The following is a 27296-nucleotide window of genomic DNA, read 5'->3' as shown; positions in this document are numbered from 1 at the left end:
TATAAAACCAACACTGTATCTGATCCACACTGTATCTGACCTGCACTGTATCTAACTAACACTGTATAAAACCAACACTGTATCTGATCCACACTATATCTGATCCACACTGTATCTGACCTGCACTGTATCTAACTAACACTGTATAAAACCAACACTGTCCACAGTGTATCTGACCTGCACTGTATCTAACACTGTATAAAACCAACACTGTATCTGATCCACACTGTATCTGACCTGCACTGTATCTAACTAACACTGTATAAAACCAACACTGTATCCAGCCATCACTGTAACCAACTCAATATAGAACTGTGTGTCACGCCTGAGGAAGACTTGTGACCTGGCTCAGGGTTTTGATATGATGCTGGAATGGGAGCTGGAAAACTGGACATTTTGATATAGTGTGACCACATAGCCTGCTAGCAACACAGAATTAGAAGCTGATGGTCGCCGGTGGTTTAAGCAGCGATGGTCTGGACCCTATTGCTTGGTCCCTACTTACTGTATACTTGGGATGGGAATATTTCAGCCACCCACTCCACAGGACGGACACAACCATCATGCAGAGTATTATACTGACACCTAGTGGTCAGTCCTGTGTCTGCATTTTCCCTTAATGGAGTTTTCTTTGTTTCCCGAAAAACTATGTAGAAATGGGTCTGATTGAGAAAATCCCGCTGATTAGGGGAAATCTTTTAGCTAATCTGCACATGTTCGCATGCGACACTGCATATGGGCGAGCACTGAAACGAAGGTTGCGTTTTATGGAATCTAAGTGTAAGTGGAGGGGGGCAGTGATGCAGTGTCATGGAGGCATCGACATAGCGTTCCTCTGGATCACTTGGTGGGCACCTGCCTTCACAGCTGGAACGTACCGGCAGTAAGCCTCCATTAGGAAATGAGCGCATCACTGTACAGCCAGGTATTCACATCTGTACGATGACATTGCAAACCTTGGCACTCTCCTATATAGCTGGGCCTCCCCCACATTCTATATAAACGTGAAACATGTGGTGTTAAATTAATAGTGCAATAATGCCAGGGAATAGAACTAGCTCCACCTCTTGTAGGGGCAACTTTAACATCCAAAAAATACACATATATATATATATCATTTATCTGACCATATGCGAGAATAGCAACAGCCTCTGTACTACTTACACAATTATACCCCTTTTACACTTCCTCAAAACCCCGGGTCTTCGGCGGGCCATACCCGGGTCAGAGGCGGTGTAAATGTGTCACGCCGTGTCCCTTTACACGGAACTTCTACCCAGGTCCTGACCTGGATAGAACACGGCTAGGACATGGGTAGAGGGCGGTGTAAATGTGTATGCCGGGTCGGATGACCTGGCTCCAATTTACATCATCTCCAAGTGCCGCCTTACATCATCTCCAAGCGCCGCCTCCGTCTACACTGCGGGTGGGCACCGCAGTGTAAATGGAGTAAATCCCGGATCCAACCCGGCTTGGATCCTTCTTCCAAATGCTGCGTCAAATCCAGGATTTTTGGTGTAAAAGGGGTATTACACACTGACGTAGGACTCTCTCTCTCTCTCTCTCTATCTCCCCCTTCCTCTCTTTCTCATCCCCTGTCCCTCCCCCTCCCCTTCTCTCTCCCCCTCACTTTCTCCTTCTCTCTGTCCTTACCTCTTTCCCCCTCTCTAACCCTCTCTCTCTGTCCCTCCCTCCCAATATCTCTGTGTCCCTTCCTCTCTTTCTCACTCCTGCTGTCTCCCCCTCTCTGTCCCCACCTCTTTCCCCCTCTCTAACCCTCCTTCTCTGTCCCTCCTTCTATCTTTATCCCTCCCACTCCCTCCCTCTCTGTTCCTACCACTCTACCCCTACTTGAAAAAAAAAGCTGTGATCCCTGGGTCACTTACAGCTCTCCCTATCTCTCCTTTGTTCTAGTAACTCCGTCTGTAGCTCATGAAACCTGTGACTCCTGTTTATCTGGCTACACTGCACAGTGCACACTGTCCTGCTCTCGTTCTGTCTGCCTGTTTCTGCTGCTACACAAGAGGGAGAGCTAGTGATTTCAGTGTGTTCATGCCAGTGATGCCATATGGGGGCTTGGGGTACAGTTTCCCCTGTGACCTGCTCATAGTCTATGCAGTGACGGTACATTAAATAAAATAACCATTAAATAGGATGTTATTTGGTATTTTGGTAAATTTAGCAAAGTAAAAATCTGGTGATAAGAATGAATGTGTAAAGCCTGATGGAGGCATATAGTCAAAATGGGGACTTGAGATCTGAGTGATTGTAAATGAATGCAGACCATTTGGGTGACAGTACTGGGAAGTGCGACTTGGGACACAGAGACAGATATACAGCACTACAAAGGATTCTGGGATATTACCGCAGCACGGAGCAGGTGTTTCCTGTTATGGACGGTGCCCCAGGTGGTGATACCAATCAGGGCAATCTCTTGTTGGCTGCCACTATATTCCCGCACCGACTCGCCCACATACTTCATCACCCCAGCATGGGTACCTTCCGTGATGATCCAGGCCCCTGAAGGAAGAGACATGCACAATCATCATCATCATCATCATCATCATCCTGTTCCTGGGGTCAGCGTATCATTACTGCACCAGCACTAACTCAGAACTGAACACACATCATGGTCCTCAGGTGCTACCAGGACAAAGGCTGCTGGGCAACATGGTCACCTCCACCATCCTCTGTACACATCTACAATTATCATGTATGCCTACAGCACCCCCAATATACACAGCACTGTACAGAGAATATACAGCATTCATATCAGACCAGACACGGGAAGGACATACATGGTGAGCCGTGACCAGTAACTGGACTCCTGGTCTCAGGGCTGTAGGGCAGTAATGCCAACCATAAAGCCATCTACATCCTCCGTATAACTGGTAACCAAGGTGCCAATCTCATTGCTACAGATGCCAACATCCCTTGGTAGGTTCCAGCGCTTACGAGAACATTACAACCATAAGAATATACTGACAGTACAGCTCTGGTCCCTGACAGCTATATAAAACCCTGGGTTACAGACCATAGTGCTTAGTGGTACATGAAGTCCCCTTACTTGTGCTCTCGGCTGCTTTCACAAGGCCCCGACCGAACTGGGTTTTCAGCCTTGGGCTGATGTTGAAGTTCTTGGATCCTCCAATCACTGATATCAGAAGTTTGGGTGCACTGAGACCCCACTGTTGTGCCATGAGGTCATACAATACATTGGGTGTAGTGTCACATGACGCCCGCACATACTGTAGAGGAGCAAAAATGGGAATAATCAACGAACTGCAAAAATCGCTCTGAATAAGGCTCATAGACAAAAGAAGATGCCTCGGACACAGACAGTGCCCAGGAAGACACTCAGAACCCTGCGCTCACCTTTGCCCATGTCCTACAGGTTCCTGTGAAGGCAATATCTCCATGGGAATCACAGGGGAATTCCTTCACACAGTTCTGAGGGTCCCACGTGGATTCTGGACACACATCAGGATCCGTGACCTCCGGGACGTGTGACTCTCTGGTGTGACCGCAGCCGCAGATCATTCTGAGTGAGGGAAAGTGACATGCTGACAGATGACATGGTGACAGATGACATGCTGACAGGTGACATGGTGACAGGTGACACGGTGACAGGTGACATGCTGGTCATTACTGTCCAGAGAGCCTCATTCTCTACAATAAATAATCAACAGCTTCCAAAACACAGATAAGGACCAATCACAGTGTATGTGTCTCTCCGTTTGGAGCAAACGTCTGGGAATGTCTGGAAGCAAATGACAATGGACCATTTGATTCAGCCAATTTATCAGAATGACCATTTGTGACCATGTTCTGGCTTTTGGGAGCAAATGATTGATTGTCATTTGTTCCCATACATTACCCAATGTTCCTTCCAAACAGAAAGATTGGACAGATAATCTTATAATGTATATCCAGTTGAAGTATCACCATTGTCACATATCTATTTGTTCCCTGTAAAGGCCCATACACACTAGATGATGGGTTCATTGAACAATTTCCTTTGCAGTGTCCTGGACAATCGATATTGTACACACAAACTGAACAATATGATGAACAGCGAATGATCTAGCTGGAGTCCAATAATATGCAGCTTATTGGGAAGGACATAGCCAAATGGAGCTGGAGTTCATTGTATACACACTGGCCACCAATATATTGAACAATATCGTTCAGAAGGACAAAAATTAACAATATTGTTCAAAATATTGCACAGTGTGTATGCACCATAAGAGCGTACATAAGTAAAGCACTCTAGTATATGAAAGAGCTGGGATGCGGGGAGAGTAGAACACTAGTGTATGAATGAGCTGAGATGCAGGGTGAATCGGGCACTCTAGTGTACAGTATGAATGAGCTGGGATGTGGGATGAGCAGAGCACTCTGGTATATGAATAAGCTGGGATGCGGGATGAGCAGAGCACTCTAGTATACTGTATGAAGGATCTGGAATGTGGTGTGAGTAGGGCACTAGTATATGAAAGAGCTGGGACATGGGGGGAGTAGGGCATTCTAGTATATGAATAATCTGGGATGCAGGTGAGTACACCACTCTAGTATACGAATGAGCTGGGATGCAGGGTGAGTAGGGCACTATAGTATATAAATAAGCTGCGATGCACAATGAGTAGAGCACTCTAGTATACTGTATGTAGGTGCTGGGATGCGGGGTAAGCAGGGCACTCTATTATATAAATAAGCTGGGATGTAGGGTGCGTAGACCACTCAAGTGTATGAATGAGCTGGGAAGCAGGGCGAGTAGACCACTCTAGTGTATGAATAGGATGGGTTGCGGGGTGAGTAAAGCACTCTAGTATAGAAATAAGCTGGGATGTAGGGTGAGTAGGGCACTATAGAATATGAATGAGCTGGGATGTAGGGTGAGTAGACCACTCTAGTATATGAAAGAGCTGGGATGAAGGGTGAGTAGAGCACTCTAGTGTATGAATGACCTGAGAAGAAGGGTGAGTAGGGCACTATAGTATATGAATAAGCTGGGATGTGGGATGAGTAGAGCACTCTAGTATACTGTATGTAGGAGCTTGGATGGGGGTGAGTAGGGCACTCTAGTGTATGAATGAGCTGGGGTGCAGGATGAGTAGGGTACTCTAGTATATGAATAAGCTGGGAAGCGGAATGAGTAGAACATTCTAGTATATGAATAAGCTGGGCTACAGGGTGAGTAGACCACTCTAATGTATGAATGAGATGGGATGCGAGTGAGTAGAGCACTCTAGTATACTGTATGTAAGAGCTGGGATGCCGGGTGAGTAGGGCACTCTAGTGTATGAATGACCTGAGAAGAAGTGTGAGCAGGGCACCATAGTATACTATATGTAGGATCTGGGATGCAGGGTGAGTAGGGTACTATTATATGAAAGAGCTGGGATGCAGGGTGAGTAGGGCACTTTAGTATATGAACAAGCTGGGATGCAGGGTTAGTAGAGCACTCTAGTGTATGAATGACCTGAGAAGAAGGGTGAGTAGGGCACTATAGTTTACTGTATGTAGGAGCTGGGATGTGGGGTGAGTAGGGTACTAGTATATGAAAGAGCTGGGACACGGGGTGAGTAGGGCATTCTAGTATGCTTTATGTAGGATCTTGGATGGGGTGAGTAGGGCAATCTAGCATATTAATGAGCTGGGGTGCAGTGTGAGTAGGGCACTCTAGTATATGAATAAGCTGGGACGCAGGGTGATCAGACCACTCTAGTATATGAATAAACTGGGATACGGGGTGAATAGGGTACTCTAGTGTATGAATGAGCCGGAATGCAGGGTTAATCGGGCACTCTAGTATATGAATGAGCTGGGATGCAGGGTGAGTAGGGCACTCTAGAATATTAATTAACTGGGATGCTGGGTGAATAGGGAACTCTAGTATATGAATGAGCTGGGATGCAGGGTGAGTAGAGCACTCTAGTGTATGAATGACCTGAAAAGCAGGATGAGTAGGGCACTATAGTATACTGCATGTAGGAGCTGGGATGTGGGGTGAGTAGGGTGCTCTAGAATATGAATGAGCTGGGGTGCTGGGTGAATAGGACACTCTAGTATATGATTAAGCTGGGATGCAGGGTGAGTAGAGCACTCTACTGTATGAATGAGGAGGGATGCAGGGTGAGTAGGGCACTCTAGTATACTGTATGTAGGAGCTTGGATGCAGGGTGAGTAGAGCACTCTAGTATACTGTATGTAGGAGCTGGTATGCAGGGTGAGTAGAGCACTCTAGTATACTGTATGTAGGAGCTGGGATGCAGGGTGAGTAGAGCACTCTAGTATACTGTATGTAGGAGCTGGGATGCAGGGTGAGTAGGGCGCTCTAGTATACTGTATGTAGGAGCTGGGATGCAGGGTGAGAAGAGCACTCTAGTATACTGTATGTAGGAGCTGGGATGCAGGGTGAGTAGAGCACTCTAGTATACTGTATGTAGGAGCTGGGTTGCAGGGTGAGTAGAGCACTCTAGTATACTGTATGTAGGAGCTGGGATGCAGGGTGAGTAGAGCACTCTAGTATACTGTATGTAGGAGCTGGGATGCAGGGTGAGTAGAGCACTCTAGTATACTGTATGTAGGAGCTGGAATGCAGGGTGAGTAGAGCACTCTAGTATACTGTATGTAGGAGCTGGGATGCAGGGTGAGTAGAGCACTCTAGTATACTGTATGTAGGAGCTGGGTTGCAGGGTGAGTAGAGCACTCTAGTATACTGTATGTAGGAGCTGGGATGCAGGGTGAGTAGAGCACTCTAGTATACTGTATGTAGGAGCTGGGTTGCTGGGTGAGTAGAGCACTCTAGTAAACTGTATGTAGGAGCTGGGATGCAGGGTGAGTAGAGCACTCTAGTATACTGTATGTAGGAGCTGGGATGCAGGGTGAGTAGAGCACTCTAGTATACTGTATGTAGGAGCTGGAATGCAGGGTGAGTAGAGCACTCTAGTACTGTATGTAGGAGCTGGGATGCCGGGTGAGTAGGGCGCTCTAGTATACTGTATGTAGGAGCTGTAATGCAGGGTGAGAAGAGCACTCTAATATACTGTATGTAGGAGCTGGGATGCAGGGTGAGTAGAGCACTCTAGTATACTGTATTTAGGAGCTGGGATGCAGGGTGAGTAGAGCACTCTAGTATACTGTATGTAGGAGCTGGGATGCAGGGTGAGTAGAGCACTCCAGTATACTGTATGTAGGAGCTGGGATGCAGGGTGAGTAGAGCACTCTAGTATACTGTATGTAGGAGCTGGGATGCAGGGTGAGTAGAGCACTCTAGTATACTGTATGTAGGAGCTGGAATGCAGGGTGAGTAGAGCACTCTAGTACTGTATGTAGGAGCTGGGATGCAGGGTGAGTAGAGCACTCTAGTATACTGTATGTAGGAGCTGGGATGCAGGGTGAGTAGAGCACTCTAGTATACTGTATGTAGGAGCTGGAATGCAGGGTGAGTAGAGCACTCTAGTACTGTATGTAGGAGCTGGGATGCCGGGTGAGTAGGGCGCTCTAGTATACTGTATGTAGGAGCTGGGATGCAGGGTGAGAAGAGCACTCTAGTATACTGTATGTAGGAGCTGGAATGCAGGGTGAGTAGAGCACTCTAGTACTGTATGTAGGAGCTGGGATGCAGGGTGAGTAGAGCACTCTAGTATACTGTATGTAGGAGCTGGGATGCAGGGTGAGTAGAGCACTCTAGTATACTGTATGTAGGAGCTGGGATGCAGGGTGAGTAGAGCACTCTAGTATACTGTATGTAGGAGCTGGAATGCAGGGTGAGTAGAGCACTCTAGTATACTGTATGTAGGAGCTGGGATGCCGGGTGAGTAGGGCGCTCTAGTATACTGTATGTAGGAGCTGGGATGCAGGGTGAGAAGAGCACTCTAGTATACTGTATGTAGGAGCTGGGATGCAGGGTGAGTAGAGCACTCTAGTATACTGTATGTAGGAGCTGGTTAGCAGGGTGAGTAGAGCACTCTAGTATACTGTATGTAGGAGCTGGGATGCAGGGTGAGTAGAGCACTCTAGTATACTGTATGTAGGAGCTGGAATGCAGGGTGAGTAGAGCACTCTAGTATACTGTATGTAGGAGCTGGGATGCAGGGTGAGTAGAGCACTCTAGTATACTGTATGTAGGAGCTGGGTTGCAGGGTGAGTAGAGCACTCTAGTATACTGTATGTAGGAGCTGGGATGCAGGGTGAGTAGAGCACTCTAGTATACTGTATGTAGGAGCTGGGTTGCTGGGTGAGTAGAGCACTCTAGTAAACTGTATGTAGGAGCTGGGATGCAGGGTGAGTAGAGCACTCTAGTATACTGTATGTAGGAGCTGGGATGCAGGGTGAGTAGAGCACTCTAGTACTGTATGTAGGAGCTGGGATGCAGGGTGGGTAGAGCACTCTAGTATACTGTATGTAGGAGCTGGGATGCAGGGTGAGTAGAGCACTCTAGTATACTGTATGTAGGAGCTGGAATGCAGGGTGAGTAGAGCACTCTAGTACTGTATGTAGGAGCTGGGATGCAGGGTGGGTAGAGCACTCTAGTACTGTATGTAGGAGCTGGGATGCAGGGTGGGTAGAGCACTCTAGTACTGTATGTAGGAGCTGGTATGCAGGGTGAGTAGAGCACTCTAGTATACTGTATGTAGGAGCTGGAATGCAGGGTGAGTAGAGCACTCTAGTACTGTATGTAGGAGCTGGGATGCAGGGTGGGTAGAGCACTCTAGTATACTGTATGTAGGAGCTGGGATGCAGGGTGAGTAGAGCACTCTAGTATACTGTATGTAGGAGCTGGAATGCAGGGTGAGTAGAGCACTCTAGTACTGTATGTAGGTGCTGGGATGCAGGGTGAGTAGAGCACTCTAGTACTGTATGTAGGAGCTGGGATGCAGGGTGGGTAGAGCACTCTAGTACTGTATGCAATCCTTTTATTATTAATGTAGCATTACATACAGTAGATATATAATGTGCAATGTATGCTCCTAATTCTTATTCATCATTATTGTAGTAATTATATCCATTTCCTGTCTAGTTGTGGGGGATTGTACCCGAATTGCACTAATCCCACAGCCAGAGAGTCACTCCTGAGATTTCTGAATATATGGTGAACACGTGTACGGCGAGCGTGACATTGGCTGAATAATACTTTCCGTGTCAGCCCATATATATTATACACGTGTGGCACAACATTCATACTGTATGTTCCTCAGATCATCCTCTGGTCTGCTCCAGGTACAGTTACACCACAATGGGTACGGCTGCACCTACACAATGGAAGTTCCCAACATAACTTTCAGCATTAATACTTTTTAATTAACTTTTTTGGGAGGAGATTAAAACGAATAATCTTCAATTTATGAAGGAAAATCCTTTAATCGTCTGGCAGGCGGCACAAGCGGTTATTACGGGTCAGATAATAATTACGGTATGCTTCCGAGAATTAATGTCTTTATATAAGCAGCCCCAGAGCACTGAGAGGAAAACCGATGGAATCTATAAAGAAGCCGGAAGGGTTAGAGCGAGGCGAGAATTCACTGAGATCAAATACGGTGTAAGATGGGAGAAGAACTGTCCCTCGTCAGTGAAGTTCTTAGGCTTTCTGCAAGGATTATATACAGTACACAGCCTCTGATGCATACCCCTGATAACTTACCATCTGGCCTACAATGTGTTTGCTAGATGTAGACATTTCACTATAAAATTCTTATATGCTTCAATAACTCTCCTTCAGAATGTAAGCTCTGACGGGCAGGGCCCTCTGCCCTCTTGTGCATTTTCTTCTCTTATACTATATTTTACTCCATACTACCTACAACGGCAGCCAATCCTAGGTCTCCAGCACCCTAATGTTCATTTAACTGTCCTGTCCCCTGAGGCTCTAATCCTGGGAACCCAGCAATTACATAGTTACATAAAAGTTTAGGTTGGAAAAGACTTACGTCCATCAAGTTCAATGTTAGATTACCCATTAGACCCGTAATGTCCCTGGATGTTTCTATCAAATAAATGATTGTCTAGACTTAATTTAAATTAACGTTATTGTATCTGCCGACACCACCTTATCTGGAAAAGAGTCCCATAATGTTACTGCCCTGACCGTAAGAAAGCCCATCCTTCTAAGTGTTCTAAACATTTGCTTCTCTCCTCTAGTCTAAGTGCATGCCCGCTTCTCTCCTCCAGTCTAAGTGTATGCCCGTGTCTCTCCTCTAGTCTAAGTGTATGCCCGTGTCTCTCCTCTAGTCTAAGTGTATGCCCGTGTCTCTCCTCTAGTCTAAGTGTATGCCCGTGTCTCTCCTCTAGTCTAAGTGCATGTCCGCTTCCCTTCTCCGGTCTAAGTGTATGCCCATGTCTCTCCTCTAGTCTAAGTGCATGCCTGCATCTCTTCTCTGTTCTAATTGCATGCCCGCTTTTCTTCTCCAGTCTAAGTGTATGCCCGTGTCTCTCCTCTAGTCTATGTGCATGCCAGCTTCTCTTCATCACTCTAAGTGTATGACTGCATATCTCATCTAGTCTGAGTACATGCCTGCTTCTCTCCTCCAGTCTAGGTGCATGCCTGAGTCTCTCCGCCAGTTTGGGTGCAGCATGGCCGCTTCTCTTCAGCGTTCGAAGTGCATGCCCTCTTCTCTCCTCCAATCTAGGTGCATGCCTGCTTCTCTCCTCCAGTCTAGGTGCATGCCCGCTTCTCTCCTCCAGTCTAGGTGCATGCCCGCTTCTCTCCTCCAGTCTAGGTGCATTCCCGCTTCTCTCCTCCAGTCTAGGTGCATGCCCGCTTCTCTCCTCCAGTCTAGGTGCATGCCCGCTTCTCTCCTCCAGTCTAGGTGCATGTCCGCTTCTCTCCTCCAGTCTAGGTGCATGTCCGTGTCTCTCCTCCAGTCTAGGTGCATGCCCGCTTCTCTCCTCCAGTCTAGGTGCATGCCCGCTTCTCTCCGCCAGTCTAGGTGCATGCCCGCTTCTCTCCGCCAGTCTAGGTGCATTCCCGCTTCTCTCCGCCAGTCTAGGTGCATGCCCGCTTCTCTCCGCCAGTCTAGGTGCATGCCCGCTTCTCTCCGCCAGTCTAGGTGCATGCCCGCTTCTCTCCTCCAGTCTAGGTGCATGCCCGCTTCTCTCCTCCAGTCTAGGTGCATGCCCGCTTCTCTCCTCCAGTCTAGGTGCATGCCCGCTTCTCTCCTCCAGTCTAGGTGCATGCCCGCTTCTCTCCTCCAGTCTAGGTGCATGCCCGCTTCTCTCCTCCAGTCTAGGTGCATGCCCGCTTCTCTCCTCCAGTCTAGGTGCATGCCCGCTTCTCTCCTCCAGTCTAGGTGCATGCCCGCTTCTCTCCTCCAGTCTAGGTGCATGCCCGCTTCTCTCCTCCAGTCTAGGTGCATGCCCGCTTCTCTCCTCCAGTCTAGGTGCATGCCCGCTTCTCTCCTCCAGTCTAGGTGCATGCCCTCATGTCCTAGTAAATAAGCTGCCTGACAGTTCCTTATATTGGCCCTTAATATATTTGTACATGTTAAGCATGTCTCCCCTTGGTCTGTTTCTATTGTGAACATTCAGAATTTGGCAAGTATTTCCTCAAAGCTTAAGGTCTCCATCCCTTTTTCTTAGTTTGTTTCCTTTCTCTGGAAGAGTAGACTATATCTAATGCATTCCCAATATGTAAATTCTTGCAAAAGATTATTACAGATGGAGCTGCTCTCAAAGCGGCTGCCATTGCGCCATCCGATACATTGCGGTGCTGCCAGCCGGCGGACAGGGCGCCCGCCCCATTCACTGCTATGGATGAGAGAGCATGTGGGATGCCGACGCATCCACATCCGCCAGCCCACCAACAGCCAGAACCCGCCAGCTAGTGAAATCTGGTCAGCTGGCGGCAAGGGGGAGGCTGGCTCTATCTGTAGGTTTGTTTTGCATGAATGATTTTTAACAAACCCGTGCTGGTTCCACTTATTAAACAATGCCTCTCCCCAAGGTCCTGGAACAAATCTCTCAAAATCCCTCACATCATTTCCCCACTATTGAAGTTAAGCTTACCACGCTAAAGTTCACTGGGTCATCTCTTTTCCCTTTTTGAATATTAGTACTACTTCCAATAAGCTCCATTCCCTTGGCACTATACCAGACAAAATTGATTTGGTAAAAATGTAATATAGTGGATTCGCTATCTCCTCCCTTCGTTCCATTAGAACCCTAGGATGAATCCAATCTGGGCCTGGTGATTTATTTGTTTGATAATGGAACACCCCTTGTGTATCTCCTCTTTTGTGCATTCTATGTTTGGTTATATTGATTTCTCACCATACCTTGAGCCTGGAGATTCCACTGTCTGCTCCTCCTAGTAAATACAGAGGAGGTTCCATGATTGGTATCCCTAATTTGAACATTGGCACTGTGTACAAATATGAATCAGGCTATAGGTGTTTGTAAATTACCTGTAACCCACTTATGGTAATCTGACTGCCCACATAATGGAGATGACAACCCATTTTTTTAGAGAAACATCAAATTGACTTTGGGAGCGTGGACAGGTCCCAGTGAAGGGAACATTTTCTATGACCAGTATATCTTTATGGAGCCCCTTGGGACCCGCTGGGCCCTAGGCAGATTGGTAGGTTATAATATATCCTCAGCAGTAACTACAACAGAATGTAACACTATAATGTATCCTCAGCAGTAACTACAACAGGATGTAACACTATAATGTATCCTCAGCAGTAACTACAACAGGATGTAACACTATAATGTATCCTCAGCAGTAACTACAACAGGATGTAACACTATAATGTATCCTCAGCAGTATCTACAACAGGATGTAACACTATAATGTATCCTCAGCAGTATCTATAACAAGATGTAACACTATAATGTATCCTCAGCAGTATCTACAACAGGATGTAACACTATAATGTATCCTCAGATGTATCTACAACAGGATGTAACACTATAATGTATCCTCAGCAGCATCTACAACAGAATGTAACACTATAATGTATCCTCAGCAGTATCTACAACAGGATGTAACACTATAATGTATCCTCAGATGTATCTACAATAAGATGTAACACTATAATGTATCCTCAGCAGTAACTACAACAGGATGTAACACTATAATGTATCCTCAGCAGTATCTACAACAGGATGTAACACTATAATGTATCCTCAGCAGTATCTACAACAGGATGTAACACTATAATGTATCCTCAGCAGTAACTACAACAGGATGTAACACTATAATGTATCTTCAGCAGTAACTACAACAGGATGTAACACTATAATGTATCCTCAGCAGTATCTATAACAGGATGTAACACTATAATGTATCCTTAGCTACATCTACAACAGGATGTAACACTATAATGTAACCTCAGCAGTAACTACAACAGGATGTAACACTATAATGTATCCTCAGCTGCATCTACAACAGGATGTAACACTATATTCTATCCTCAGCAGTATCTACAACAGGATGTAACACTATAATGTATCCTCAGCAGTATCTACAACAGGATGTAACACTATAATGTATCCTCAGCAGCATCTACAACATGATGTAACACTATAATGTATCCTCAGCAGTATCTACAACAGGATGTAACACTATAATGTATCCTCAGCAGTAACTACAACAGGATGTAACACTATAATGTATCCTCAGCAGTAACTACAACAGGATGTAACGCTATAATGTATCCTCAGCAGCATCTACAACAGGATGTAACGCTATAATGTATCCTCAGCAGCATCTACAACAGGATGTAACGCTATAATGTATCCTCAGCAGTATCTACAACATGATGTAACACTATAATGTATCCTCAGCAGTAACTACAACAGGATGTAACACTATAATGTATCCTCAGCTACATCTACAACATGATGTAACACTATAATGTATCCTCAGGAGTATCTACAACAGGATGTAACACTATAATGTATCCTCAGCTGCATCTACAACAGGATGTAACACTATAATGTATCCTCAGCAGTATCTATAACAGGATGTAACACTATAATGTATCCTCAGCTACATCTACAACAGGATGTAACACTATAATATATCCTCAGCAGTATCTACAACAGGATGTAACACTATAATGTATCCTCAGCTACATCTACAACATGATGTAACACTATAATGTATCCTCAGCAGTATCTACAACAGAATGTAACACTATAATGTATCCTCAGCAGTAACTACAACAGGATGTAACACTATAATGTATCCTCAGCAGTAACTACAACAGGATGTAACACTATAATGTATCCTCAGCAGTATCTATAACAGGATGTAACACTATAATGTATCCCCAGCTACATCTACAACAGGATGTAACACTATAATGTATCCTCAGCAGCAACACAACAGGATGTAATACTATAATGTATCCTCAGCAGCATCTACAACAGGATGTAACACTATAATGTATCCTCAGCAGTATCTACAACAGGATGTAACACTATAATGTATCCTCAGCAGTAACTACAACAGGATGTAACACTATAATGTATCCTCAGCAGTAACTACAACAGGATGTAACACTATAATGTATCCTCAGCTACATCTACAACATGATGTAACACTATAATGTATCCTCAGCAGTATCTACAACAGAATGTAACACTATAATGTATCCTCAGCAGTAACTACAACAGGATGTAACACTATAATGTATCCTCAGCAGTAACTACAACAGGATGTAACACTATAATGTATCCTCAGCTACATCTACAACAGGATGTAACACTATAATATATCCTCAGCAGTATCTACAACAGGATGTAACACTATAATGTATCCTCAGCTACATCTACAACATGATGTAACACTATAATGTATCCTCAGCAGTATCTACAACAGAATGTAACACTATAATGTATCCTCAGCAGTAACTACAACAGGATGTAACACTATAATGTATCCTCAGCAGTAACTACAACAGGATGTAACACTATAATGTATCCTCAGCAGTATCTATAACAGGATGTAACACTATAATGTATCCCCAGCTACATCTACAACAGGATGTAACACTATAATGTATCCTCAGCAGCAACACAACAGGATGTAATACTATAATGTATCCTCAGCAGCATCTACAACAGGATGTAACACTATAATGTATCCTCAGCAGTATCTACAACAGGATGTAACACTATAATGTATCCTCAGCAGTAACTACAACAGGATGTAACACTATAATGTATCCTCAGCAGTAACTACAACAGGATGTAACACTATAATGTATCCTCAGCAGTATCTACAACAGGATGTAACACTATAATGTATTCTGAGCAGTATCTACAACAGGATGTAACACTATAATGTATCCTCAGCAGTATCTACAACAGGATGTAACACTATAATGTATCCTCAGCAGTATCTACAACAGGATGTAACACTGTAATGTATCCTCAGCAGTATCTACAACAGGATGTAACACTATAATGTATCCTCAGCAGTAACTACAACAGGATGTAACACTATAATGTATCCTCAGCAGTAACTACAACAGGATGTAACACTATAATGTATCCTCAGCAGTATCTACAACAGGATGTAACACTATAATGTATCCTCAGCAGTATCTACAACAGGATGTAACACTATAATGTATCCTCAGCAGTAACTACAACAGGATGTAACACTATAATGTATCCTTAGCAGCATCTACAACAGGATGTAACACTATAATGTATCCTCAGCTGCATCTACAACAGGATGTAACACTATAATGTATCCTCAGCAGTAACTACAACAGGATGTAACACTATAATGTATCCTCAGCTGTAACTACAACAGGATGTAACACTATAATGTATCCTCAGCAGTATCTACAACAGGATGTAACACTATAATGTATCCTTAGCAGTATCTACAACAGAATGTAACACTATAATGTATCCTTAGCTGTATCTACAACAGAATGTAACACTATAATGTATTCTCAGGAGTATCTACAACAGGATGTAACACTATAATGTATCCTCAGCAGTATCTACAACAGGATGTAACACTATAATGTATCCTCAGCAGTATCTACAACAGGATGTAACACTATAATGTATCCTCAGCAGTATCTACAACAGGATGTAACACTATAATGTATCCTCAGCAGCATCTACAACAGGATGTAATGCTATAATGTATCCTCAGCAGTATCTACAACATGATGTAACACTATAATGTATCCTCAGCAGTAACTACAACAGGATGTAACACTATAATGTATCCTCAGCAGTATCTACAACAGGATGTAACACTATAATGTATCCTCAGCAGCATCTACAACAGGATGTAATGCTATAATGTATCCTCAGCAGTATCTACAACATGATGTAACACTATAATGTATCCTCAGCAGTAACTACAACAGGATGTAACACTATAATGTATCCTCAGCAGCATCTACAACAGGATGTAACACTATAATGTATCCTCAGCAGTATCTACAACAGGATGTAACACTATAATGTATCCTTAGCAGTATCTACAACATGATGTAATACTATAATGTATCCTCAGCAGTAACTACAACAGGATGTAACACTATAATGTATCCTCAGCAGTATCTACAAAAGGATGTAACACTATAATGTATCCTCAGCAGCATCTACAACAGGATGTAACACTATAATGTATCCTCAGGAGTATCTACAACAGGATGTAACACTATAATGTATCCTCAGCTGCATCTACAACAGGATGTAACACTATAATGTATCCTCAGCAGTATCTATAACAGGATGTAACACTATAATGTATCCTCAGCTACATCTACAACAGGATGTAACACTATAATATATCCTCAGCAGTATCTACAACAGGATGTAACACTATAATGTATCCTCAGCTACATCTACAACATGATGTAACACTATAATGTATCCTCAGCAGTATCTACAACAGAATGTAACACTATAATGTATCCTCAGCAGTAACTACAACAGGATGTAACACTATAATGTATCCTCAGCAGTAACTACAACAGGATGTAACACTATAATGTATCCTCAGCAGTATCTATAACAGGATGTAACACTATAATGTATCCTCAGCTACATCTACAACAGGATGTAACACTATAATGTATCCTCAGCAGCAACACAACAGGATGTAATACTATAATGTATCCTCAGCAGCATCTACAACAGGATGTAACACTATAATGTATCCTCAGCTACATCTACAACAGGATGTAACACTATAATGTATCCTCAGCAGCAACACAACAGGATGTAATACTATAATGTATCCTCAGCAGTAACTACAACAGGATGTAACACTATAATGTATCGTCAGCAGTAACTACAACAGGATGTAACACTATAATGTATCGTCAGCAGTATCTACAACAGGATGTAACACTATAATGTATCCTCAGCAGTATCTACAACAGGATGTAATACTATAATGTATCCTCAGCAGTAACTACAACAGGATGTAACACTATAATGTATCCTTAGCAGTATCTACAACAGGATGTAACACTATAATGTATCCTCAGCAGTAACTACAACAGGATGTAATACTATAATGTATCCTCAGCAGTATCTACAACAGGATGTAATACTATAATGTATCCTCAGCAGTAACTACAACAGGATGTAACACTATAATGTATCCTTAGCAGTATCTACAACAGGATGTAACACTATAATGTATCCTCAGCAGTATCTACAACAGGATGTAATACTATAATGTATCCTCAGCAGTAACTACAACAGGATGTAACACTATAATGTATCCTCAGCAGCATCTACAACAGGATGTAACACTATAATGTATCCTCAGCAGTAACTACAACAGGATGTAACACTATAATGTATCCTCAGCAGTATCTATAACAGGATGTAACACTATAATGTATCCTCAGCAGTAACTACAACAGGATGTAACACTATAATGTATCCTCAGCAGTAACTACAACAGGATGTAACACTATAATGTATCCTCAGCAGTATCTACAACAGGATGTAACACTATAATGTATCCTCAGCAGTATCTACAACAGGATGTAACACTATAATGTATCCTCAGCAGTAACTACAACAGGATGTAACACTATAATGTATCCTCAGCAGCATCTACAACAGGATGTAACACTATAATGTATCCTCAGCTACATCTACAACAGGATGTAACACTATAATATATCCTCAGCAGTATCTACAACAGGATGTAACACTATAATGCTTGGGTCCTCAAACTGCGGCCCTCCAGATGTTGTGAAACTACAAATCCCAGCATGCCTTGCCACAGTTTTAACACTCCCTTATAGCAAAACTGTGGCAAGGCATGCTGGGATTTGTAGTTTCACAACATCTGGAGGGCCGCAGTTTGAGGACCCATGCTATAATGTATCCTCAGCAGCATCTACAACAGGATGTAACGCTATAATGTATCCTCAGCAGCATCTACAACAGGATGTAACACTATAATGTATCCTCAGCAGCATCTACAACAGGATGTAACACTATAATGTATCCTCAGCAGTAACTACAACATGATGTAACACTATAATGTATCCTCAGCAGTATCTACAACAGGATGTAACACTATAATGTATCCTCAGCAGCATCTACAACAGGATGTAACACTATAATGTATCCTCAGCAGTAACTACAACAGGATGTAACACTATAATGTATCCTCAGCAGTATCTACAACAGGATGTAACACTATAATGTATCCTCAGCTGTAACTACAACAGTATGTAACACTGTAATGTATCCTCAGCAGTATCTACAACAGGATGTAACACTATAATGTATCCTCAGCAGCATCTACAACAGGATGTTACACTATAATGTATCCTCAGCAGTATCTACAACAGGATGTAACACTATAATATATCCTCAGCTGTATCTACAACAGGATGTAACACTATAATGTATCCTCAGCAGCATCTACAACAGGATGTAACACTATAATATATCCTCAGCTGTATCTACAACAGGATGTAACACTATAATATATCCTCAGATGTATCTACCACAGCATGTAACACTATAATGTATCCTCAGCAGTATCTACAACAGGATGTAACACTATAATGTATCCTCAGCAGTATCTACAACAGGATGTAACACTATAATATATCCTCAGCTGTATCTACAACAGGATGTAACACTATAATGTATCCTTAGATGTATCTACCACAGCATGTAACACTATAATGTATCCTCAGCAGTATCTACAACAGGATGTAACACTATAATGTATCCTCAGCAGTAACTACAACAGGATGTAACACTATAATGTATCCTCAGCAGTATCTACAACAGAATGTAACACTATAATGTATCCTCAGCAGTAACTACAACAGGATGTAACACTATAATGTATACTCAGCAGTAACTACAACAGGATGTAACACTATAATGTATCCTCAGCAGTATCTACAACAGAATGTAACACTATTATGTATCCTCAGCAGTATCTACAACAGGATGTAACACTATAATGTATCCTCAGCAGCATCTACAACAGGATGTAACAGTATAATGTATTCTCAGCAGTATCTACAACAGGATGTAACACTATAATGTATTTTCAGCAGTATCTACAACAGGATGTAACACTATAATGTATCCTCAGGAGTATCTACAACAGGATGTAACACTATAATGTATCCTCAGCAGTATCTACGGGATGCGGTTAATTTCCCGGCGGTCGGGATCCCGGCGGTCGGAATCCCGACACTGGAATCCCGACCGCCGAAATCCCGAAACTTTCTCCCTCCGTGGGTGTCCACGACACCCATAGAGGGAGAATAAAATAGCGTGGCGAGCGCAGCGAGCCCGCAAGGGGGGGCGATCCATGTCCCCCCCTTGTCGGGATTTCGGCGGTCGGGATTCCAGTGTCGGGATTCCGACCGCCGGGATCCCGACCGCCGGGAAATCATATCGGATCCGTATCTACAACAGGATGTAACACTATAATGTATTCTCAGATGTATCTACAACAGGATGTAACACTATAATGTATCCTCAGCAGTATCTACAACAGGATGTTACACTATAATGTATTCTCAGATGTATCTACAACAGGATGTAACACTATAATGTATCCTCAGCAGTATCTACAACAGGATGTAACACTATAATGTATCCTCAGCAGTATCTACAACAGGATGTAACACTATAATGTATCCTCAGCAGTAACTACAACAGGATGTAACACTATAATGTATCCTCAGCAGTATCTACAACAGGATGTAACACTATAATGTATCCTCAGCAGTAACTACAACGGGATGTAACACTATAATGTATCCTTAGCTGTATCTACAACAGGATGTAACACTATAATGTATCCTCAGCAGTATCTACAACGGGATGTAACACTATAATGTATCCTCAGCAGTAACTACAACAGGATGTAACACTATAATGTATCCTCAGCAGTATCTACAACAGGATGTAACACTATAATGTATCCTCAGCAGCAACTACAACAGGATGTAACACTATAATGTATCCTCAGCAGCATCTACAACAGGATGTAACACTATAATGTATCCTCAGCAGTAACTACAACAGGATGTAACACTATAATGTATCCTCAGCAGTATCTACAACAGGATGTAACACTATAATGTATCCTCAGCAGTAACTACAACAGGATGTAACACTATAATGTATCCTTAGCTGTATCTACAACAGGATGTAACACTATAATGTATCCTCAGCAGTATCTACAACGGGATGTAACACTATAATGTATCCTCAGCAGTAACTACAACAGGATGTAACACTATAATGTATCCTCAGCAGTATCTACAACAGGATGTAACACTATAATGTATCCTCAGCAGCATCTACAACAGGATGTAACACTATAATGTATCCTCAGCAGTATCTACAACAGGATGTAACACTATAATGTATCCTCAGCAGCAACTACAACAGGATGTAACACTATAATGTATCCTCAGCAGCATCTACAACAGGATGTAACACTATAATGTATCCTCAGCAGTATCTATAACAGGATGTAACACTATAATGTATCCTCAGCAGTAACTACAACAGGATGTAACACTATACTGTATCCTCAGCTGTAACTACAACAGGATGTAACACTATAATGTATCCTCAGCAGCATCTACAACAGGATGTAACACTATAATGTATCCTCAGCAGTATCTATAACAGGATGTAACACTATAATGTATCCTCAGCAGTAACTACAACAGGATGTAACACTATAATGTATCCTCAGCTACATCTACAACAGGATGTAACACTATAATGTATCCTCAGCAGCAACACAACAGGATGTAATACTATAATGTATCCTCAGCAGCATCTACAACAGGATGTAACACTATAATGTATCCTCAGCTACATCTACAACAGGATGTAACACTATAATGTATCCTCAGCAGTATCTACAACAGAATGTAACACTATAATGTATTCTCAGCAGTATCTACAACAGGATGTAACACTATAATGTATTTTCAGCAGTATCTACAACAGGATGTAACACTATAATGTATCCTCAGGAGTATCTACAACAGGATGTAACACTATAATGTATCCTCAGCAGTATCTACAACAGGATGTAACGCTATAATGTATCCTCAGCAGCATCTACAACAGGATGTAACGCTATAATGTATCCTCAGCAGTATCTACAACAGGATGTAACACTATAATGTATCCTCAGCTACATCTACAACAGGATGTAACACTATAATATATCCTCAGCAGCAACACAACAGGATGTAATACTATAATGTATCCTCAGCAGCATCTACAACAGGATGTAACACTATAATGTATCCTCAGCTACATCTACAACATGATGTAACACTATAATGTATCCTCAGCAGCAACACAACAGGATGTAACACTATAATGTATCCTCAGCAGTAACTACAACAGGATGTAACACTATAATGTATCCTCAGCAGTAACTACAACAGGATGTAACACTATAATGTATCCTCAGCAGTATCTACAACAGGATGTAACACTATAATCCATCCCCAGCAGTATCTACAACAGGATGTAACACTATAATGTATCTTTAGCAGCAACTACAACAGGATGTAACACTATAATGTATCCTCTTTGGGAAAGCCCCAGGTGGAGCGAAACTTGTCAGGGATCTAACCTGATTGGCCGTCATACATCTCATCAGCATAAGGAGAGGTGAACTCCACATTGCAGCACCAGCGTCCTACAGTGCGGTATCACACAAAGCTTCCCTGTACCTCAATTGTGAAGACCAGGAAGGGGAGAGAAGCAGCTACGAGCGGTGAGCACAATCCGTAGTTTGCAATCAAGCTGTGGGCAGGTGCGGGTTTCTGTTCCCCCTGCTTTCTGGTAACGTTCACTCCTGCATCGGGCACGCTGACACCTCCAGCTGCACACTCACGAGGAGCGCCGATGTCTGGTCCAGGACGGGGCCTCTGACTGAGCGCGGCTGGTGAATGTACCACGAGTCCCCTAGGTGAACGCCCCATGACTCATGACACGAGTCCCACAACAGCCAGAACACCATCCATCAGCACAGGTCTGAGGCTGCTCACCTCCTTTCCCCATGAAATAACATCAACTACAGATGGAGCTTGACCCATCTTTGCAGGGGATGGCGGAAGATTCGCCATCTGCCATCCCTAGCCAGCCACCGTAAGGAGACGCGCGTGCATGGGGCTCCCCCCGGGTCCCCGTCACCCCGCCAACGGTCGGCCCGCGTCCCCACCACCTTGCCGCACCCCCCCCCCCCCCTAACCCTGTCCATCTCCCTGAAGTGGAGACGGACAGGGTTCCCGTCCCCCCGCCGACAGGAAACTGGGATGCGCGTGCGTGTGAGACGCGCACACGTCTCAGTCAGATGGAGCGCCTCTCCGCCGGCGATCGCCAGTGGACAGATTCTGGCGATCCCGGCGCAATAATGAGACGCGCTCCATCTGTACAATTTATTTAGCTAAATAAGTTAAGTTACAGTTTCCAATGCCTTTGGTATAGGGTTCCGACAGTCGGGATCCCGAAAGTGGTGTGAGACTGGCAATTAATCCAGCCAGGGAGCATTCATGGTGCCTACTGAGTGAATTCCATTGAAATAAAGCGCAGTACCTCAATATCCATTTTTTCTTTTTGGTTAAAATATCCATTGAAATCTGCTGGTGCGGACACTTCCAAAGATATTAACCAGCCCCTTGTGTGAGTACAGACACAACTGCGGACCGCTGCTAATAAAAACAAAAATCCTATACAGGACTTTATATATTTCTTAGTGCCAGACTTTACCTTTGTGAGTTTATAATGTATCCTCAACAGTATCTACAACTGCATGCCCTTGTGTCCTAGTAAATGATTTTAGAGTAAAATAAGCTGTCTGACAGTTCCTTATATTGGCCCTTAATATATTTGTACATGTTACCAATACTAATCCTACATGGTTATTAAATTAGGTACGTACTTGTGTATTATCTGTCAGAAAATCGGGTCAATCGCATCGCATGCGACGAAATCGCATGCGATGCAATGCAATGGACCTGATTTTACATTGGGTCCAATGTTAAATGCCCCCCAGACCCCATTTTTTTATTGTATACCCACCCTGTTCATACCCCCACTATCCAAGTGGGCATGGAGTTGATTATATATAGTGTGGTGAGCGCAGCGGAATACATGTTAAGTAATCTGCGTCCCCTCGCCACGTTTCGGGCTCGGTGGCTCACTGCGCTCGCCACACTATATAAAATCAACTCCATGCCCACTTGGATAGTGGGGGTATGAACAGGGTGGGTATACAATAAAAAAAATCGGGTCTCAGGGACCATTTAACATTGGATCCAATGTAAAAATCGGGTCCATCGCATCGCATGCGATTTGGTCACATGCGATGCGATCAACCCGATTTTTCCTAAAAAATTGGGTCCATCGCATCTGATTGTGTGCCTTAAGTTAAGGCATACAATCAAAAAATTGGGCGCCCAGATATTACACAAGTACCTTAAATGATGTAACTAGAAACCCAATTCTCTCATTAAGATGCCACATGGCACCAGGAGACATGATGTAGGCCCTGCCTAGCTCCTCTCTGTGCATGTTACTGCTCTATATGTTATTTGAGCATTATCTCAATAACAGAGGGAAATGCTCAACAGAGAATGGTAGAACAGGTGTTCGTTACCTATACAGGAATACACTGATACAGAGCATATTTCCCTACAGTATATTTATGATATTGTGAAAATATTCAAATATATTTATAACTTATTTACCCTTCACCTGATGGGATAAACGTCACACATTCCTTCTTCTTAATATTCCTGGAAACCCACGAGTTAAAAACATCAACCTGTGAATGAATGAGAAATAGGTAGAAACATCAGATGAGGAGGAAACAGAAGAGTAGAGGAGACACAAAAGTGGGCAGTGAGGGTGAAACATCACAAATGTGGTCAACTAGGAGGAGACAGAAGAGTGGTCAGTCAGGAGGAGACATCACAAGTGTAGTAAGTGAGGAGGAGAAATCACAAGTGTAGCCAGTAAGAAGGAGACAGAAGAGTGGTCAGTAAGGAGTAGACATCACAAATGTGGTCAACTAGGAGGAGACAGAAGAGTGGTCAGTCAGGAGGAGACATCACAAGAGTGGTCAGTCAGGAGGAGACATCACAAGTGTTGGAGACATAACAAGTGTAGTCAGTGAGGAGGAGACATCACAAGTGTAGTCAGTGAGGAGGAGACATCACAAGTGTGGCCAGTAAGAAGGAGACAGAAGAGTGGTCAGTTAGGAGTAGACATCACAAATGTGGTCAACTAGGAGGAGACATCACAAATGTGGTCAACGAGAAGGAGACAGAAGAGTGGTCAAAGAGGAAGAGACATCACACATGTCGTTAGTGAGGAATAGACACAAAAGTGGTTAGTGAGGGATATTGGTCTGTGAGGATGAGACAGAAGTGTGGATAGTGAGGAGGAGTGCGCACAAGAGGGGTCAGTGCTGAGGGGACATCCCAGGTATGGCCAGTGGGGAGGAGACAGAAGAGAGTATAGTGAGGAAGAGACATCACAATATTGGCCTGTGAGGAGGAGACCACACAAGAGGGGTCAGTGCTGTGGGGACATCACATGTATGGTCAGTGAGGAGGAGACAGAAGAGAGTATAGTGAGGAAGATACTGTACGTCACAATAGTTAACAGTAAGCAGGAAACATCAGGAGGAAAGGGGTCACTGATGAGACATCAGAAGAGTGATCAGTGGGTAGAATGCAGAGGAGTGGTTAGTGATGGGGGGACATTACAAGGGAGGAGGAGACATCAGAAGAATACACCATGATGAGGAAAAATCACAATTGTCTACGAGAAAGAGACATCACGAGAGTGGTCAGTGGTGAGTATGAGCCTGTTTAGTGTATATTCTGTGTGGACAGTAAGTCTCGGTGTATTTATACGCTGTGACAATGTGAGCTCATATATATATATATATATATATATATATATATATATATATATATATATATATATATATATTACAAACAGCATTAATCACATGAAGATATATTCTTGTATTCTCATCAACAACCTCTTTGGCATAGTGCGGTCTCCAGAATAAGACAGCTGCCCTACAACACCTACGTCACCCACTGCCAGACCCACATTAGATAATAGTATGGCCTTCAGTTCATTTAATGTTCATCTGTGCAAAAAGCAAAGGACATCTCGGAAATAATTGCCACCCTAGACACCAAGTTGCCACCATTAATGAAAGCTATCCGCATCTCAGTTGAAACAATACTAGGCAAGGATTAATGAAGTAGAGAGGGTGTCAACTTTAGAAGATGAGCTTTGTGACACCAAAATTCTCTTAATGAATCAAGACTTTTCTTACCAAGTTTCATTTCAGAGTAGGGACTTTGCACCGGTCGGTAAGGCTTTGTTTGAGAAAAACATCAGATTTCTGTTAGCCGCCGCCGGCCTGGTGCATCTCCTGCGGCTAGCAGGACCAGGACGGGCGGCGGGCGCAGTGCAGCGGGGGAGCGTCGGGGACGTTGCCAGGCAATGCCCCGGACTTCCGCTCCTTCGCTTCCTTCTGCCGGGCATTGAGGCATTGCTAGGCTCTCTCAGTGCGGCTGATGTCAGCAGCTGTGAGGGGGCGGTAATTTTGAATAAATAGCCGGCATCTGCTGGGAACAGATGCCGGTTATAGCTTCTTGGACCCTGCCGCAGCTTCGTCCAGTGGTGTTCCTGGTTCCCGTGCTCCCACTCCAGAGTTCCAGCTGCAGCCTCAGCTAAGTTTGGGACCCTGTCTTCATTGTTTTCCCTCTGCCTCATTGCTCCTTCTATTACACTTTTCCATCTCTGGGTATTTGCATTGTGGGCTTTGGTCCCTTGTGGTTCAAGGGATTGAGGGCAGAGATTGTTGGTGTATATACCCTTGTTTGTGCATTGTTGCTATTGTCATTTTATTATATACCATCAGTTGTGCATTGTTGTAGTTATCATTTATCTATATACCATTGTTTGTGCATTGTTGCCATTGTCATTTTATTATATACCATCAGTTGTGCATTGTTGCCATTAACGACTACCTTATTACCCTCTTCTGTGTATAGCAGCATTTACCATAATTTACGCTGTTATTACCACCATGCATTATTGCATACTGTGTCCCATTGGGGGGGTTTCCTGGCCTGCCTATTTTGGGGTAGTTAGTCCTCCTCTTGCCTTCTGGCTGTCTCTGTGGTTCCGTTGTCCTACCTCAAGACCTGGCGGCATCAGGGCTGAAGCTCGCACTGATCCACGGATTACGGTTCAGAGGCAACAGAGTTAGGGGGGCAGGCTGGTGGATCTCCCTCTGGGTTTAACATTATAACTGGCCAAAAAGAAAAAAGGTCACAGAAGGCGGTCGCAGTTGTTATTTTTCTTGCTTGTCACTATGTCCCAACTCAGGAGTTTCGGCCCAGGTTTTCGCTGACCAAATCCACCTTCTGACTCAGCAATTACAGGATCTCACCATAAGGGTTGAGTCTCAGGAGGAGGTTAGGAGAACGGCAAAGTTGTAAATTGTATTTTCGCTTACGTCCTCTCTCCTTAGGCTCTGAGGCTCAGAGGGTGGGTTTGATAATTTCTCTCCTCCAGGGGGGACCTTAAACATGGGCCTTTGGTCTGAAGGCAGACAGTCAGGCCCTTTGTTCTGTGGATGCCTTCTTCCAGGCAATGGGCGTCTTATACAACGATCCAGATAAGGCAGCTTCGGCTGAGGCCCATCTCCGGTCCCTTAAGCAGGGTCGTCACCTGGCAGAGGCCTATTGTTCAGAGTTTCGGCGTTATGCCAATGACTCTGGTTGGAATGATCCAGC

At 43.8% G+C, this 27296-nt stretch overlaps 1 protein-coding gene across 1 annotated transcript in view; it reads right to left on the bottom strand.

Annotated features, from left to right (window-relative positions):
• Positions 1-27296, bottom strand: part of LOC146058637 (transient receptor potential cation channel subfamily M member 2-like) — a 262847-nt gene that overhangs the window by 224930 nt on the left and 10621 nt on the right. The window contains exons 2-5 of the mRNA XM_083170910.1: positions 24216-24292; positions 3376-3541; positions 3068-3248; positions 2366-2520 (exon numbers count right to left, since the gene is read on the bottom strand). Of these exons, the coding sequence (XP_083027036.1) occupies positions 2366-2520; positions 3068-3248; positions 3376-3541; positions 24216-24292 (579 nt within the window). The remainder of the gene's footprint in view (positions 1-2365; positions 2521-3067; positions 3249-3375; positions 3542-24215; positions 24293-27296) is intronic.

The sequence above is a fragment of the Crinia signifera genome, chromosome 2 (assembly GCF_055691185.1).
Source record: "Crinia signifera chromosome 2, ASM5569118v1, whole genome shotgun sequence".
Lineage (NCBI taxonomy): Eukaryota > Metazoa > Chordata > Amphibia > Anura > Myobatrachidae > Crinia > Crinia signifera.
Note: the sequence above shows the minus strand (reverse complement) of the source record. Positions and strands in the feature narration are given on the sequence as shown.